This window comes from Motacilla alba, chromosome 10 (genome assembly GCF_015832195.1).
Source record: "Motacilla alba alba isolate MOTALB_02 chromosome 10, Motacilla_alba_V1.0_pri, whole genome shotgun sequence".
NCBI lineage: Eukaryota > Metazoa > Chordata > Aves > Passeriformes > Motacillidae > Motacilla > Motacilla alba.
The window spans coordinates 17603044-17618555 of NC_052025.1; the positions used below are offsets into that span (position 1 = coordinate 17603044).

Below are 15512 nucleotides of genomic sequence, written 5' to 3' on the forward strand. Positions count from 1 at the left end.
CGCGCGGGCGGGGGCGGGGCCGGCGCGGCGGGCGCGGATTGGCCGCGGCGCGGGTCAGTCCCCGCCCGCCGACCCCGCCGCGAGCCGAGGGGGGCGGCCCGGAGCGAAGTGTCCCCGCTCGGCTCGGCCCCCCCGACCCCCCGCCCGCCGCCGCCGCCAGCGCGGGGGGCGGCCGCGCCCGGGGCCCCCGGCCCGCCCCGCTCCGGCACGCGGGTCACGCAGGTAACCCCGGCTGCCCCGGGGTCCCTCGCGGCGCGGGGAGGGGGGGGCGCGACCCCATGGCCTCCCCTCGCCCACACCGGGCAGCCCCTCCGGCGGGCGCGGGGCTGTGAGGGGCGCCCCGCCGCTCCCTCTGGGAAGGGCTGCGCAGCCCTCCGCCGCCCCTGCCCGCTCCCCCGGCGGGCTCCGGGCCGCCCCCGGGGCTGCCCGCGGAGGGGGGTCCCCGTCCCCAGCCCCCGGCGGCGCCCCGGTTGCCTCGGCGGCCGCCGGGCCTTGGGGCTGTGCGCCGGGGCTTGGCCGGCTTTTTGTGTGTGTGTCTGTGTGTGTGTGCGCGCGGCTGACGGCTCCTGGAGCGTGAACTCCTGCGAGGGAGAGGTTTGGTTTCCCAGCAGCTCAGCTTTCTGGGTTACTTCCTGTCCCATTCTTTTGCACTTATCTTTACTTCCATTCCCTGGAGGAGCTGCCTTGACAGGGCAGCGGTCCTGCCGTTATTATCCCTTCAGCTCCTTAGGATCCTGGGAGAGTGTCCTCCTTTTCCAGGAGAGATCCCGATTTTGATGAATAACCCCTTTCCTTCCAAATTTGCGAAGGCTCTTCCTATTTTGCCCAGCTCTTGCTTTTGTATTAACCAATTCTGTTCTTCATTTCTCTCTTTTATGTCATTGTGTGGCTCAGTTCTACTTTTATTTTTATTTTTTTTAGGTTTAAGCTGCCTTAAAGGAGAATTAAAAATAGTGACTCCAAAGAACAAAATAACACAGAAGAGAGAAAACAGCACTCAAAAAGCCCCCAGAAAGGTGATGATTCATTTAGACTCTCAGAGTCATCCTAGACACATGGTTTGGCTGGGATTTGGGCCTCTTGTGTTTTTATGGATTTGAATAGGTAGCATTAGATTTCTTTGTTCTTTTAAAACCTACTTGCTGTTGACCTTTTAAAGTTCGAAAGCTCTGAATCCCATTTGAAGTACAGTTCCTCTTGTAACGCTTCATAATTTTCCAAAATTATTCTGCAAATGTTGCTTTGATTATGAATTGCTGCTTAATGGGGGTTTTGTGTCTTCATCTCAGGGGTGTCACTTAAAAATACTTTGCTCTAGGTCATTAAAAGGGTCTTTTCTTTAAGTCTTTCCATAAATGTATGGGTTCAGCACTGCTTCTGTTTCTGTTTTGATTCTAAAATCTTTATTGGGCTCGGTCATGGTAATTGCATTGCATTGGTTTAGTCATACCTCTCTCCTGTGTGGGTCACTTTATTGTGTGTGTGTTGTAACGGAGCTGCAAAAATTGAAATTAATTTAATTGGGTGGTGTCTGCTTTCAGGTACTTACTTTTTGGGCTGAGATCGTAGAAGAGGATGATGCTGTTGGGTGCTTAAGGGGAAAAAATGAAAAGAGTCCTGAAAACCAGTGCTGCTGGTAGGAGGGAGGTTCTGTTTCAGGAGGAGAGCTGTTCGTAGGGAGAACTGCGTGTTTTACGTGGTGAGATGAAGAAATGGATCCTAGGAGAGAGAGTGGGGGGTGAATGATGTCAGTCAGACTTTTTCTGCATCCTGCTGTCAGTGTGCTCCAAAGGATGGAGTCTCTGCGCCTTCTTCTAACGCAGGGTCTGTCTTGAAGCCGTTTTAGTCTGTTTCAAATGTAGGTGAGCTTGGTTTTTTGGCTAAGATGCCCTCCCTGGAGGTCCCTCTGGTCTGTGTTGTGTTTTCAGAGATGTCACTGACTGTACCAAAACGTTGTTCATTGTTGGCAATCAGTTGTTTTTGAGCATTAGCCTGCAGGAGGAACAGCAGTATTTGTTGCCAACAGCCTTGGTCAAGGCTGGATCATTTTTCCAATACAGATGTCTTTAGATTAAGACAAAAAGTGCTTGCTCTGTGTTGAAGATTAAATAGAAAATCCCTCTGTAACACTAGTGCAACAAATCCTGAGGCGCACTTTGGAAGTGCAGGGAAGAAATTTTCCATGTTATTTTGATAACTGAGGAGTAATGGCAGAACATGTGGACGTGCCCAGTGTGATTCCAGGAGGGATATTCCTGCTGATAGGTGAGGCAGATGTGCATCAGTACAAACTTACCATTGCAGTGACTGCACAGCTGTTTCATCTGAATTTAGTTTATTATAACTCCCTTTTCCCAACCCACCCAGTGCCTCTCACATCAGGGCTGTAGCTGCTCTGACAGAACACCTCTTGGTGCCAACAATTCATGGGATCTTTGGGATTTATTCACAACAGGAGACCTAAGTTTTCGTTTGATTTGTGAAGTTCCTTCCTAGTGTGAAATGCCAGTGCAGCAAAGTTTGATTCAGATGCAGAGACTGGAATTGAGTTCATAGGAATCAGGGAATTAACTTCTGGCAGAAATTTGCACACGGTTGAAACAAGGCACAGAGATCACTGATATACTGGAGTCCTGCTCTTGATCCCTGGTAGAAATGCAGCATGTTGCCAGTATAGCAGCCCTTTAGAGAAAGCTTTAGTCTTCTGGCTATATGCTCATTTTAGGTTTGTTTTTCCTCATTGTGAATTCTCAACCCTTAAAGGAAATGTGCTGTCTGAGGGATGGTTTTGTTTTGTTCCAGGAATGCTTACAGAATGATACTATCACAGTGAAAATCTTGCTTTGTCCACTAAGGACATCCAACAAGTTTTGTCCACTTGGATTCTTTCAGGCTGTATTAAATAGAAATATGTATCAAATGTACTTCTAGGGATTGTTGAATGACACAAACCCTGTAAGCAGCACTCAGTTGGTTTATCAGCTGTGCTGTGAGAATTAGGGCTGAAGTGGCTCCTTTAATGTGGTTTGAACTCACCATTGGTTCCTGCTCCTGTCATTCCTTGCAGTGTTGGTGTTTGGGTGCTCTAATGATAGTAAATCACATGAAAATACATAAGTCTTAGCAATTAACACTTGCTACAAATTAATTACTCATAAGGCTAAACTTCCATCTGGCTTTTGCTGTTTAAAACTTAATGATAGCACTGCTGGAAGTTGGAGAATTGGTATTTTATTTTTTGCTTGGTACACGAGGATCTCCAAGCGTGCTGCAGAGCACAAGCTCCCTGCAGTTTGTCAGTGCACATCTTGAGGGAGGAGGTTCTGCTGTGTGGACCTGATGCAGCATTCTCTACTGAAAAAAGAGCTGGAAGGCCTTGCTTTAGCATCAGCATGGAGGTCCCGCCTTCAGAAGGAATTGCAGGATTTTATTCTTGGGGCTCTGCTTGTGCTTAAGGTTGCCAGTGTATGGGTGGGGGTGCTGAGGATGGTGAGTGGTTGCTGTGCTTGCTGAAGGTGAAGTTTCCCTCAGGTTTGCAGACCTGAAGTTGCTTGAGCTGGGTGATGTCTCCGATTCTCCATCAGGCCCAAAGTCAGACCTCCCAGCCTCTCAGTGAGATGGATAATTGTAGTAAAATGACACCTCTGTGCTTCAGTTTCACCCACCTGCAGAGTGTAACAACACAACAGCTGCTTCTTGGTGTGTAACAACACCACCTCTAGTTCTAGAAACACCTGAAGTTGGTGGGGCATTGTAGATTAACTTTTTTGGTTATTTTAAATTTCGTGTGTCCAAGTTATGAGCTGGCCTTACAGGAGCTCTCATGACAAATGTATAACTTTTAATGACAGCTTCTGAGGACTGAAGGCTTCTTTCCTTTGAAGCAGCAGTTCCTCTGTGGTGTTTTGGATTCATGCACTCTTAACTCATTGCTTTCAGGCCCAGCAACTCACATGTGTTGCTTGGTGATTTTCATCTCAGCCACAGGGGTACCTCGCTTGGTGTCTGGGCTGTAGCATGGAACTTTCAGCAGAAAATGTATTTGGGATTATAAGGCTCTGTGAAATTTTGATATTTTGCGTGTTACTTGCAAACTTCACGATTGTGATGTGAGAATGCAAATGACAACGCAATTGTTTGCCCTACTCTCTCGTCTGAAGAGCTCCTGGAATAGGAGCGTGAGTGACAGCTGAAATGATGGTTGTGTTTAGTTTGTCAAAAACACAGTGACCATTTTTAAAATGCTATGTGAGTGAGACCACATTTAGCTTGTTCAAGCTTTGAAATGGGTAGGAGAAGTGAGTAGTGAGACTAATGAAGGCTGATGTGATTATCTTTATTCACAGGGCTTTTCTTTTTTCTGTTGTTTATTTGATTTAAATGTCTCTGAATACTTCAACCACAGGCAACTCAGATCTGCACTGATGAGGTCCATGCCAGATACTAAATGTCATGTGGAATGGTACACTTCCCTTGTTGTACCGAGTTAGGCTGACATCAGTAACTTATGGGCCTTATTCTGCTCTTGGGTGTGTATCTCAGAGTTTAGGAATCAGGTCTTTCTGTCAGGCCGTGTGAATGAGCAAAATACTGAATTTTGAGGTCTTGCTTTTTGTACCAACCTTTAACTTTCTTTAAAGTAAGTGTATACATATGTTGGAATTAATTTTCCACATGATGTTTGCAGTGACTTTAAAGAAGTGACACATTGATGTGGAAAAGTCTAAGATCTCTTTGACGACATGAGACATTATCAATAGATAATGAGGATGTTTGTCTTATTATTTTTATTTAGTGCTGCCTCTACTATAATTATTAGTGTTTTAATCAAACTTTGTTAAGTCATTGAGTGAGGGAGCTTTACTCTTACTAAATATGACTTATTTTTATTAAAGTTGCAGATCTTACTCTTGCCATATGCAGCTAATTTTCCTTTGGGGGGAAAAAGCTTGTTACTTTTTTAGTGGAGCAATCTGTTACCTTGTCTGTAGTCTGTGAAGTCAGTGCAATTCTAATTTGCATCAGCTAATAAAAAATGTGTGGGTTTTAAAGTGAAAATCATGCAAAAATTTAAAAAAAAAAGGTGAACGACTGATCATCTATGCAAAAAAACAAGGCTAGAAATGTGATCAAATTAGGTCATGGCAGTGCAGTTTTGTGCAGGGCTGTAAGCATATCTGAAGACCTTGTATGTTTTATCTTGGGAAGCAAAGCTCTTGGAAAATGTGCATAAGAGGGATAAAAAGGGCTTTTTTTCATCCTCCTCTTTGAGCTATCATTGCGAAAGGATGATTTTATGTTGCATTAAGTGGCAGAAATTTCAACTTAATCCAAGAGCCGCACTGTTCGTGGAACTGCTCTGGTGCAACTCATTTGCAGAAGAAACGAGTCACAGTTGGGTTTGTGTGATCAGCTGTACAATTAAGTATTTAATGGTTTTATTGTTTATTACATGATTGCAGCGCTCAGATGAGATAAGGGAGCCTTTCACTAAAAGTTTGCAGCCAAAGGAAATGAAAGGTCAGATAAAGGTGTACAAAGAATTAGTGAATTAACAGTGATGAGTAGAGGAGGAATGGGCTGGGACTGATCCCATTGACTGCAGGTGACAGGGGGAGAAGGAGGGGCTACTCTGAAGGAGGAATCTGCACTGGGGTTGTAACTGGCTCTTGGTAAACCTTGATTCTAAAAGGCTGGTTTTTCTATATGAGAAAAGGGTGAAGATTTTTGAGCCGGTGGTTTTCTTGCATTGTGGAGGTGGCTTTACCTGTTTGTGAAACACAGCGTGTGTCAGCTTGAGCTGTCACATGAGGGAGAGGAGACAGGCTGGTGGCTCTGCCAATGCAGCTGAAGGACACAACTCAATGGTCTGTGGGCTCAGGTTTTATTCTCTACTTAGGGAAACAGAGATGGGATGGAGATTTAAAAAAAAACAAACAACCAAACCCCATACAAAAACAACAATAAAAACCCCCACAAACAAATAAAAACCCCACAAAAGTAGTTTGGGAAGAACTAAATGGATCCTGAATGTTTTTCCTGGCATCTGACTCCCACAGGGAGGTGTTGAGCAGTGAGGCAGAAATACCTACTGTAACCTTTGTATCCAATCTTGTTCCATACAGGAGGGGCAGATACACGTAATTATTAGAGAAGGGTGTAGACCATTTCTTCAAGGTACACTCCAGTGAGGAAGCACATCCCTCATTTTTCTTGTCTTCCATAAAATATTCTCTGTAGCCTTTTCCTCATATGGCAGAAGCAAACTCTGCCCTCCCCAGCCTCTGGAGGACTCTTTGATAATGGTAGGAAACACACTTTGGGTCTTTTCTGACATAGCTGCATGAAAATATAGCATTCTCACACACAAACAAAGTAAAAGTAAGTAAACCTCTGGCTTTTATTCTTTACAACTAACAAGAAATACCATTTTTTTTAAGGGGTAGCAGGTTGTTTGACACACATGGGCACAGAAGATTATGAACAGTGAAGACAATGAAGAGTGGGACATCCATCAAAGAGTAACAACCTCTTATAAGGTAATTCAGGACCACATTGAGTTTATCCTGTTGCACTTGCAAAATCAATTAAGTAACTGTTGCTGTCCTCCATTTTCATGGCACTATAAAATCATTATAACCAAGAATATATAGGTGTATTTTTTCCCCCTGTGCTTCCTTTTGTTTTTTTTACTTGCATGCAGAAAGCCAATATGTAACAACCCAAATGCATGCTGAGTTCTGAATGAGATTGATTACAGTTGCAAAACATTAAATATTAAATGCCAAAGGGCTACTTCCAGTAGTCCTCCTTCTCTTCCACAAAGATTGATGTCTTAAATGGGGCTTTGCAAACAGGAGTTTTAAATGATCTATGGAGCAGAAGTAAAAATGTTTTCAAAGCTGGTGTGTACCTAAAACTATCCTGAAACCTTTAATGTTATGGTTAAGTATTCTTGTCATTTGAATTTCATTGCTTGCCATAGGGGTGAGATGGAAGAGATGGATATTTACAGAAACTGTGCAAGTGATAAAAGGAGCTGCCTGACTTTGTCTTCTGCTTTGTATGTTTTAGTACTTATGTACTTTAGTACCAGCTAATTTGAATAAGCTCTGCTAGTCACATGCAACATATGGAGCCAATGCCAATTTTTTATAATGCTGCATTACAAATATACCCACCAGCTGAGAAGTGTGAGAGAGAGAGCTCTGCTTTTCCTCAACCAACTGTCTTCACAGAGAGTTGCAGGGGGAAGGAATACTGCTGGCCCTTCAAATGAGAAATCCCATTTCATCTCTTTAGTCATCCCATCTCTTTCTGTAGCATTTTGAGCAACTAGCCTGACCTTAATTTTCAGGATCACTTGAGGGCTTGCAAGTATTGGTCCTTTACAAGAAAGGACTGTAAAAATGGCATCATAAAGTTTGTTTACATTAAGTTTTGATCAGGTATTCTCAGTTTAAAAAAAAAAAAATTCATATCTTGTTTTGGTAGGTATTCAGAAACTAGGACTAAAAGGGACATGGTCTGAATTACATTTTTTTATGGGTTTTGCATGACTCATGATCATCAGTTAGATTCTACTGTCAGTTTTCACCTGCAAATCCAAAGAAGATCTTACTCTTGCAGCTGGAATTTCATTACCAGTGCTGTTAGTGGTGTGATGCAGAGTGAAGTCAAGCTCGCTGTCTTATAGGTGAGCATGTTCTGAAGTGCTAATTGGAGTTTAGAAAAGAGCTTAGCAAAAGCTTATTAGAGTCAATAGAAATACTTCCATTGTCATCAGATTAACCAAGTTTGATTTTTGGAATATGCTGCAAAAGCTGACCTATTGAGTTGGCAGTTGCTGCTTTGTAAATCCCCTTTCCTCCCAGTCTCAGATAATGAAGTTCACACTGTAAAACAAAACAAAGCCAGTTTCTAAGCCATGTATAACATATGGAGCTAAAAAGTCTTCTTTAATAACCCTGTGCTGAAGTAGTGATTGTTGCCATACATGGTAAGCTGAAGCATTTATAAATGTCAAAGACAGGCGTTTGCTGTGTGTAATTTCCATATTTGCAGGGTAAGTAGGGTCACTGGAGCACCTGTTAATTATGAGTTTATATCTCTCCAAAAAGCAGATAAATAACTTCTATACCATGGGCACGAGGAGGTTATAGAAGAGCAAATATACCGTGTGCCTTTGTCTGCAAAGTTGGCAGTGATTGATGCTTTCCCTTTTCCTTGTCTGTGGGCATACCTGGATCACAGGAAAACAAGTGTCCAGTGGGATATGGGGAGGTGATTGCAATTTCTTTTGAATGACCTGTGGATCACGAGGATCTGGAAGTCTTTTTGATACCTAAAAGAAGGTTTAGGTGATGATGTGTGTTGACATCCTAATAAACCAAAACATTCTTGTAAATTTTAAGTTTTGCTTGGAATTAATTTTCATCGTTATAACTTTTCTTTGGACTTTAATGTTGTTTAACTTTGCAGGAGTTTAAATACATTGTTGTTTTTAATCTTCTAGGTCTGTTTTGATATCCATCCACGTTTGAATATTTTCTGAAGCTCCTGTTGCTCAGCATTACCTTTCTCAAACCCTGCTTTTATTCTTTCTTCTGATATTCCTTTCTATTTTAGGACTATGGGACGTAATACACGATGTATGTGAAAATGCAATCACTTAACTTTGTGTACTGGGGAACAATCCCTAAATCCCTGTTCATTTTCTTGCCCCCAAGTAGAACTGCAGGTGGTACTTTTCAAACAGAGCATGGAGTACACAGTATTTTTCTCTTTCCCAGTGTGTGCTTATTTCTAGGCTCTTTTACAGTGGCTATTTTAGATACCCTTTTGGCCCAGCTCTCATGTTCTGTATCAAGGTAATTATAAATGGAATTACTCTGATATATGTTCTCATGGTGTTTGACAGGACTGTAGTAACTGCACTTAAATGTATTTTCAGGTCTCATAAAATATTATCCTTGTATTTGATTTTTGGAATGTAGAAGTTCTTTGCAGCCTTTGTGTACTAATTAAGTGCTCAAGCCAGAATACAAAGAGTAGTCTCTAATTGGGAAAAAAAAATGGGTGAAAAAGGAAAAAAGATAATTAAAGTTTTCAGTTTGAACATTAGTGCTGCTAATAGTCACATGCAGTAGGTCTCAGGATTCTATTGGTAAGAGATTTTCACTGTAGCTTACAAGGGGAGCATTTCTAGAAAAATAAAGAGTATCATAGTTCAGTTACTGTAGCAGTGCCGTGGTGTTCCCTGCAACTGTTTGGAGCATCCATTCCATAGTTTGGATAATTCGTTTAACCAGAGTCTCTGGAGGTAGTGATATTAACCACTGTGTGATTTTGAAATGAATGGTGGCTTCTGGAGATTTTTCATTTTGCTCATTGCTCAGTTGCTTTAATAGTGAACTGCTGTTTGATGCTGTCATTTCTGAAGAAAACATTTACTATTTATAATGTGCAAGTGTCCTTTTCTTTAGCGGTTCAGTGATGTCACCATGCACTATGATTTTGCTAATAAGAGTGAGATCATTTGGGGTTTATCCTCTGTGTAACACCACTTTTCTCAGCATACAGAGAGAAGTCTTAGCATCGCATTCCATTAATCCTTTCTTTCCTACCTACCCCGTTTCTGATCCCAATCCTAACTTATTCCTGCTTCCCGTTGACTGAAGGTGACTCGTGTGAGCTCATGAGGCTCCTGTAAAGGCCACACTCAGCTAGGATGTTACACCACCACTGCAGGAGGAACCCTGAGCTGCAGGAAGAGTTGCAGATCCAGGCTGCCGTGGCCGCCGGCGATGTTCACACCGTGCGCAAGATGCTGGAGCAGGGATATTCTCCAAACGGTCGGGATGCCAATGGCTGGACCTTGCTTCACTTCTCTGCAGCAAGAGGCAAGGAGAGATGTGTCCGTGTTTTTCTGGAACATGGAGGTGAGTTCCCCACAGAGAAAAGTCTTTTCTACTCATCTGTGTTTGTTTTGGTTTAGTGTAAATTTGGGAGAGAACTTTTAAAGGGGTTTTTTTTTAGAAAAGTAGATTTAATTGGTTATTTTCTTAATTGGTTTGGGAAAAAAACTTTTTTTGGAGAAAATTGGAAAAAATTGTTTATTAAATAATAAAACTTGTTGTTTTAAAAGAGATGATAAACTCAGAAAAGTCTTTTTTGGGTTGTAGTTTGGCTTACTTAGTCTTTTATTAGTTTTTTTGGCTTTGGAAATGTGGCTCAGGCCTGGCTTGGTGGGCTAAAGCTGTGAGGTTTTGGTGGTTTTTTGGGTGTTTAGAGTCAGTTTAAATAGGTTTAAAGGAAGGAAAAAAATCTAGAGTTTAGGGAACTTGTTTGCTTTAGCTAGTTTAAACTAACTGAAATAAAGGAGTGTTCTTTTTTGCTGTCTGTCCATCTGCAGACAACAGTTTAGGAGTAGTAATGTGGAGGAGTGAGTGCAGTGTCTGAAAACAAACTGCACGGTTGTTCTCTCCCCTCTTCGCTTTCTGGAACAAATCTTAAAGGTGCAAAACTGATTATTCAGCATAAACAGAACAGACAGTTGGGGATAAAAGCATCATATAGCCAACCCAGGACATATCTAACACCTTTCTGTCCCAGTTTGCACTGCAGGGCTTTCCAGTACTGGTTAGATATCAAAATACTTCTGGTTATCTTTTGTAATTATTTTTTAGTCTTTTGTTTTTAATATCTGTTTATTTTTGATGCATACTCTGTGAATGACATCATAGCTTAGCTTTATATTTTAATAACTATTTCCCCCCAGCATTGCCTAGGAATTGTTCAAGGAATGAATAAGCATTATGAAAATAGGGCATTATAAGGACTCATTATAAAATGAAATGCACTCACAGCACTCACTACAGGGTTTTCTTCTCTGTTAGGGGGTATTATTAGAGGAAGGCAGATCCCTGAATTGAAATCCTAGGGAAACTTGTATCAGAATTCTAAAGCAAGTTAACCAGTTGCATTAAAGACTAAATTTAATAGAGACTTTAACAGAATCTGCTAAACTTTATGAAAACAGTCCTCTTTGTGCAAGGACTTCGGTGTCAGCTAATCCAGATGAGTTTACAGCTCTCCTGCATCCAGGCATGATGAAACTTTATTTCAAGAACTGACTGAGTTTTGTTGATTTAAGTGGTACTCATGTGGGTGATGATTATTATGCCTCGGGTGGTACAGTCAGAATTTCTCATTGCTTTATCATCTTCCAAGGTCACCTGAAGCTTTAGAAAGGGATCATCCTAATCTTTTAAAGTGGTACTGGAGAGGAAATCAGTAGATGTTCTCCACGTTCTGATCAGTGCTCTTGAAGAGCAGCATCCTCTGTTCTAGCGCTCTTGTTACCAAATGAATGATGATGTTTCCAATCCCAAGGAAACCGAAATGATCTTTCTGATGCTTTGTGTATCTGAGCCATATGGACCCCTTGTGTCTGTCACTGGGTGTGGCAGCTGTATGGATCATCCTGAGAGTGGAGTGGCATTGCCAGGCTGTGGTAGTGGCACAATCAGTGATTTGTTCCTTAAGAGCAGTGGTGAGATACAGCCTGAGCAACTGGACTCTGTGGATGCACCTAATGCAGATTGTAACCACACAGAAAGGGCAAACCTTCATGGCCTTCTTGGAAGGGGGGAATAAAACTAATAAATTGCATTAATATATAACTTTAAATTCTACTTTTTAAAAGTAATATATGTGGATAATCTCAGGGCTTCAGTTTAATAATTCAAAAGTTTATGGTTTTAAATGACATATATTGCTTTTAACTTTTTATCTGTAAGTTTAACAATGATAAAAAAAAAAACCCAATCCCTTCTGTATTCCTATGTATTTTCATTTTATAGGTTTTCATATTACATAGCTGCTGATGCAGTGGTTTGTTTTTATTTTTGTTGTTATTCATACAAAGTAGCAGCTGAATGTGATGCCTCATGAAAACTGCCTGTAATGAAACACCTTTGTCCTGAGGCAGCTTGTAGTTGAATCACCAGGATGAGAAAGTTGAGTAACAAATAGTGTGAGGTTTAGTCATCTACAGCAGCTTTCCTACAGCTGAGCCTCACTCCCCAAAATTGGCACTGCCTGGTGCCTTGCCTCGTTTTCCCTCAAAACAGAGGCATGAAAATAATGATAATTTATCACATAATAATGTCACAAAGGAGTTATTAAGCAGCAAGTGAGTTGACTCTTACAAGCTGAGTTAATCATGCCACCCTCATTAGGGAGAGGTTTGTGTCTACCTTTGCTCTACCTTTGTCCCTCTGGAGTGGATTGTTTTTGCTGCTGGTGCTTAATCCCTGTGGAACAAGAGAACATACCTGGGTGAAGGAAAAAGTCCTTTTCTGTTGTGAATCTTATGGTGAAATAGAGAGTATTGAACTATATATTGGTAATAAATTGACAGTGAGACTGGAGGTAGGAATTGAGATGGGAAGGCTGGTGATGGTTGTGGCTGTCTGGAGGGGTGATGGAGCTGAGCAGAGCTGGGAATATTTTCATGGGGGAAATAGGAGTGGGCAAACCACAGAGGGCTGTTGCTGAGGGTAGAGTGCTGTGCCTCAGATCTGAGATGCTGGAAGGCTCCCAGCATAGCCTGCTAGTGGGATGGAGGGTGAGTTGGGCTAATAAAGGCTGAGAGGGAATCTGGTCACTGACCTGGAAATAAAAAGTAGATTCTTATGGGAGTCATGACCTGTCCGCCTCCTGCTTTTGCTTTTTCTCTTCCATCATTGCTCACCAGCAAAGAAAAGAGCCAGAGGACAGTGTTGTGCATGCAGATTGGCTGATTTGGGTGGAGGTGGTGGAACAGCAGGAAGCTTTTTATTATCTGCTGAGGAAGGAGACACAGATAGATGGGGAAAATGCAGAAAAACAGTCCAGACTAAAGGATGAAGCCAGCAGAAATACCAACTAGATACAGAGGGGATAAGTCAGATAACAAATATTATTTAGCAACTGGTGAAATGCAGAAAGTTCATCAAACCCATGGAGAAACTTAGTTTTTATAAGAAACAGTGAATTTGACTTTCTTAGTGTATTTGTCTCATTTTATTAAAGGGAATATTTTATGCAGCTGTTTCTTCCCACGCATAAAAATGATCTGGAGTCACAAAGCAACACAAAAACAGGGAGTGTAGTTTTTAGTAATCTTTAGTAATCTAGTAAAACAAGCCTTTTTTCCCTTTAGTGTACTTTGTAAATTTTTAATATGACATATACAGACAGACAATCCAACACTGGACAAGAAATATGTTTTATTAATTTCCAGCCACTGCTATTAATGTTACAACAAGCTAAAATCTTGAAAGTGTCCAGTTAGCTGTCCCTTGGTGATGCCTTCTCAGTATTAACTGAGCACTTTCTCGTTATTCATATTGAAATGAAGAAATAATTCACTAAAGCTCCTAGAAATGAAATAGTAAGAGAAAGTAGTCAAGCAGCCGTATTTATTTATTTTTAGCCTTGGCTTCAAGGTATCTAAATTTTAGTAAGGTCAGGCAGAATCTGGCAGGATCTAGAGAATGCCAAATGCTCACCCCCCCCTAAGCTCCTAAAGTGTTCCTGTCTCTGAACAGTAATGCTTTCCTGGACATCTTCTGTAGCAATGTTATCTTAGGAAATTCAAAACAGAAGCTGCATGTAGCCATGCTTCTCAACCTTGTGGTCAGAATTAAGCCCTAGCTGAGGGAATTAAGCTTGAAATAATAGAAGTACTCCATGAAGCCAGAACCATTCCTTAAGCATTGCTTTCTTGGCTTCCCAAATTATTGTGATAGAGTGACCTAAGGAAGGTGTCAAGGAAAAAGGAAAACTGTCCCACTGAGCTGTAAATTGAAACTCTGGAATAAGGGTCTTCTATTTATGAATCTGTATATCCTCTAGATTGCACTATTAGAGTTTTATTAACAGTGGACTTTAAATAACTATTTAATAACTAGTTTAGGTACCCAACTTTCACACGAAATAAAATAATCTCAGTATCATTCAATGCTGCAGATTTTCTGTCTGGAGTGAGCTTGATTGCAGTAATTGGTACCCCTTGATAAGCTGTTCAAGGTTTCTGCCATTATATTTTGCCTTATATTTAAGAACATTGGAAGTGACCAAATGCAGTTGTTCATGTTTCTACGTTTTGCTCTCCCCATATGAATGGGAAGCTTGGAAATCAAGAACTGTTCGACAGTCAGGATGGAGATGAGTCAGAGAACTGCTGGCAAGTGCTGGCTTGATCCCTTTCTAGCTAAATCTGCCAGGTAGTTTTTACCCTCTGCAGATTCTAAAAGGTTATCTGAGAGTCATTCCCAAGTCATTTTTACCTTGCTCATGTTCCAGGGGAAGAGAGTTGCTTTATAACATGATACCAATACTGAAAATGTTAGAAAAATCAGGCTAAAGCCCCATAGCAGCACAGGTTCTTTAGGCAGCATCAGCTTTGGGGTGTTACTTTTACTAAGACAGGGACTGAGTGGATGGAGCTGGTTTGCAACTTCATGCAGGTCCAGCCTCTGCTAAAAGCTCGTGTGAAATTCGGAAGTTTTCCAGGAGGTGGCAGCAGGACATTGATGGAATAGCAACAGACCTTTCGATCCTGTTAAAATTGTTTCCGGAGGCAGACTGTTGGTTCACTAGAAATCCATATTCTTAATGGGAATAACAGTATATTTTCACGAGGTTTTTCTAAGGGGTTTGTTATGGAAAAGGTTGGTTGTTTGTGTTGCTTGGTAGCCCAACTGTGAGGCTTTTTTTCCTATCCTTCTTAAGAAACTTCTCTTACATGACTTAGTAATTTTTTGGTTGACTTTAGTGGTCAAAAGCAATGACATTTTGGGAGTAAGGAAGGTGTGGAAAGGTTCTTAAAACTATAGGTAAAAGGCATCCTTGTGGTTCAAGGAAATTGTTTGGTTTGGATTACAACAACCAGTATAGAAGTGGATATAGGTGCACATACAAAAGTTGGGCCATGTCTGCTTGAATTTGGAAATGGCACTGATCAAACAGGCTTTGGCAATGACCTGCACCTCACTTGGGGGTAGAAATGATGCCTTGCATGCCTTATGCAGTGTGGAAGAGAGAAGGTACAACTGAAACATTATTTCTTTTAAAAATAGTTTTTGGTGGAAGATGGCTCTGCCTGCTGCTGTCTCCTTTCCGTCCCTCTTGTCCCCAGTTCTGCCCCTCGGATTGTACCATCCCTTTGCTTGTTCTCATGACTGTTACCCACTTTATTTATCACCACTCAGAAGTGAATGTAGAATAGTCTGAGCTATTGAGAAGAAAGAGACCCTGGAAGCAGCATCACTTTGAAATATTATCTTTGTGTGGGTTGTGCTGATTCTTTGCTGCATTTTGGACATGATCGCAGTGCAGGTTAAGAACACCCGTTCAGTCACTGGCTGCATTTTCCTGCTGAGCTGTGGGTGCTTCATTCATTCCTTTAGCTCAGGTTAGTGTGACTTTTCAGAGCACTAAAACTTCTGCTTTTCATGGGAGAT

General features: G+C 41.6%; 1 protein-coding gene across 3 annotated transcripts in view; it reads left to right on the plus strand.

The window, feature by feature from the left end:
* The first annotated feature begins 40 nt into the window (after positions 1-40).
* ASB7 (ankyrin repeat and SOCS box containing 7) overlaps positions 41-15512 on the plus strand; it is a 30080-nt gene continuing 14608 nt past the window's right edge. Inside the window, exons 1-4 of one of the 3 annotated variants that reach the window (XR_005258127.1) lie at positions 41-222; positions 922-1016; positions 6441-6539; positions 9681-9941. Coding sequence is in view for 1 of the 3 variants with exons in the window: in XM_038147046.1 (XP_038002974.1) it covers positions 9731-9941 (211 nt within the window). In the remaining 2 variants the exon portion in view is untranslated. The remainder of the gene's footprint in view (positions 223-921; positions 1017-6440; positions 6540-9680; positions 9942-15512) is intronic. The other 2 variants (XR_005258128.1, XM_038147046.1) reach the window with 2 other exon arrangements.